The following is a 2,530-nucleotide window of genomic DNA, read 5'->3' on the forward strand; positions in this document are numbered from 1 at the left end:
ACAGTTATTGAACTTTATTTTTCTTATTTTCAATATTTTCAAAGAAGTCATATCACATTAAAGCTGTTCTGCTCAGTATTCATGCTTTTATGTATCCTTTTATCTATATGACAATAAATATTGCACTCCCCCAGCCCAAAACAAATAAATAATAAATTACACAACAGTAGCAAAAACAATAAAAACAGTGTGCAATGCCTGCAATTAAAGTCTTATTGTTGGTATAAAAATAATAAATATTACCAGCAACCAGCTACCGATCGAACGCTCGATGGGGTGTTTTTTAGCAGTTAACGCTCAGGTGCTCGTCCGTAGCCATATTCAGAAAAAAAAACAATTCGTTTTAAGGTTCAAAATGATTTTCATATTCATTTCATTGGCTGTTATAAATTTCATGCGAATAATCCCAGTAAATGGTGAGTGAGGGCGCGAGAAATGTAATGTAATCGAAATGAATTTCACACTTTGAATGTGTATCTCATGTATCTGTATGTTTTTTATTTTTTTAACCTTATGTTTTTTATGTTAATTTGCTTTCAGCTCAATGTCCGCTGTATGAATTATATTATAATTCCACACTTTCACCCATATGCGATGTCAATTGTCAGGATTTGCAACGTCAATGTCCTTTGTCCAGAGAACGACCACAATCCGGTTGTTACTGTCAACCAAATTATGCTCGAAATCTGCAACAGAAATGTATTCCAAGAGCGCAATGTTGTAAGTATGATGACAATAATTTTTAATAATTGGCAAAAAAGTAATTATGTCCATATATTAGGGTGGTTATACATTAAAAAAAATGATTTTAAAAATCCACGCCTTTTAAAAATCTACGCCTTTGGTGGTCCCTGAAAAAATGATTTTAAAAATCCACGCCTTTTAAAAATCTACGCCTTTGGTGGTCCCTGAAAAAATGATTTTAAAAATCCACGCCTTTTAAAAATCTACGCCTTTAATGGTCCCTGAAAAATGATTTTAAAAATCCACGCCTTTTAAAAATCTACGCCTTTAATGGTCCCTGAAAAATGATTTTAAAAATCCACGCCTTTTAAAAATCTACGCCTTTAATGGTCCCTGAAAAATGATTTTAAAAATCCACGCCTTTGGTGGTCCCTGAAAAAATGATTTTAAAAATCCACGCCTTTGGTGGTCCCTGAAAAAATGATTTTAAAAATCCACGCCTTTGGTGGTCCCTGAAAAAATGATTTTAAAAATCTACGCCTTTAGTGGTCCCTGAAAAATGATTTTAAAAATCCACGCCTTTGATGGTCCCTGAAAAAAATGATTTTAAAAATCCACGCCTATGGTGATCCCTGAAAACATCATTTTAAAAATCCACGCCTTTAAAGGCCCTTGAAAAAATCATTTTAAAAATCCGCGCATTTGGCGGTCCCTGAAAAAATGATTTTAAAAATCCACACCTCCCTGATACTCAGAATATCTTGTATAGGTTGGTACCTATATATCTGAACAATGAAGCTATATTAAAAAATGTCTACCAGTAGATTTTGGAACCCTAAAAAACCCAAATTATAAATTACAGCACCTTTTTTCGGGGACAAGACTAAACTGAAATGATTCTATCGTGATTGGCATTGACGTATTTTTTTTTTTTTTTTGAAAATGACGCAAGTGCTTTCAAAGTACCTTAAATCGGTCGCTTGCAAATTGTGTGTCAGGAAATATCTCAGCACAATAATTTCCCCATCCCCATCGCCAATATGTTGTGCAAATTCATATCTCCTCATTATGTTATTTTCCCCACACTCCCCAATTAATCCCATTATAGTCTCTCTATCGCCACAAATGACTGACACAAACTTTTGACATTTTTATGAATTTGACTTTATTTGTGTGGATGTGGGTGTGTGTTTTATTTGTGTTTCTTTTTCAGCACACGATTGTTTCCCCAATGAACGGCCAATTGTTCCCTGGGGTAAAAATTGCGAAAACATTTGTCGCTCATCGTCGTCGTCATCATCATCACCGACAAATGCATTCCCATTGCTGCGGCTATGCTATCATCCTGAGCAGAGACGTTGTATTTGTGCTCCTGGGTATTGTCGTAATCGCAATGGCCAGTGCCAAAGGAATTTTCGCTAAATAGAGAAGGAATGTTTCAAACAAAATAAGAAAATATGTTGAGAATTTAATGTTGTCTTTAAGTTAAAAACTAATAAATATTGGGGACAATATTGGAAGAAAAGTTGTTGTGGTTTTCTTTGCAATTACAGCTAATTATACCCTCAGCCTTATGGTTAATGAGGGTATATACACTTTGATATAAAGAAAATGTGCCTTATCGAAATATTGGGTTCAGATCCCATGTTTCTTTGGACCAAATCTGTTTCAGAAAATTTGGAGTCGATTTACAAATGTCCGTCCGGCCAGCTGGTACGCACGATAACTCTCGAAGGGAGTAACCGATATCATCAAAACTTTGCACATCGAAATATTTCCTTCAAAGATGGGAAATATTGGTTCGCTCCTTCTGGTACGTCCCGACAAAATGGTCAAAATTGTACAA

At 34.9% G+C, this 2,530-nt stretch overlaps 1 protein-coding gene across 1 annotated transcript; it reads left to right on the forward strand.

The window, feature by feature from the left end:
• The first annotated feature begins 355 nt into the window (after window positions 1-355).
• Window positions 356-2,106, forward strand: LOC133334963 (inducible metalloproteinase inhibitor protein-like). The gene is made up of 3 exons (XM_061543274.1): window positions 356-416; window positions 541-720; window positions 1,898-2,106. Exons 1-3 carry the CDS (start codon window positions 356-358, stop codon window positions 2,104-2,106), a joined length of 450 nt encoding a protein of 149 aa, XP_061399258.1.
• The last annotated feature ends 424 nt before the right edge of the window (window positions 2,107-2,530 follow it).

The sequence above is a fragment of the Musca vetustissima genome, unplaced genomic scaffold (assembly GCF_032173495.1).
Source record: "Musca vetustissima isolate MV318-11 ecotype Yass unplaced genomic scaffold, APGP_CSIRO_Mvet_v1 utg131289, whole genome shotgun sequence".
Lineage (NCBI taxonomy): Eukaryota > Metazoa > Arthropoda > Insecta > Diptera > Muscidae > Musca > Musca vetustissima.

Coding starts and splice junctions, on each gene's coding strand:
- LOC133334963 (XM_061543274.1), top strand. CDS start 356: ATGATTTTCATATTCATTTCATTGGCTGTTATAAATTTCATGCGAATA. Junction 417..540: donor GCGAATAATCCCAGTAAATG/GTGAGTGAGGGC, acceptor ATTTGCTTTCAG/CTCAATGTCCGCTGTATGAA. Junction 721..1,897: donor TATTCCAAGAGCGCAATGTT/GTAAGTATGATG, acceptor TTTCTTTTTCAG/CACACGATTGTTTCCCCAAT.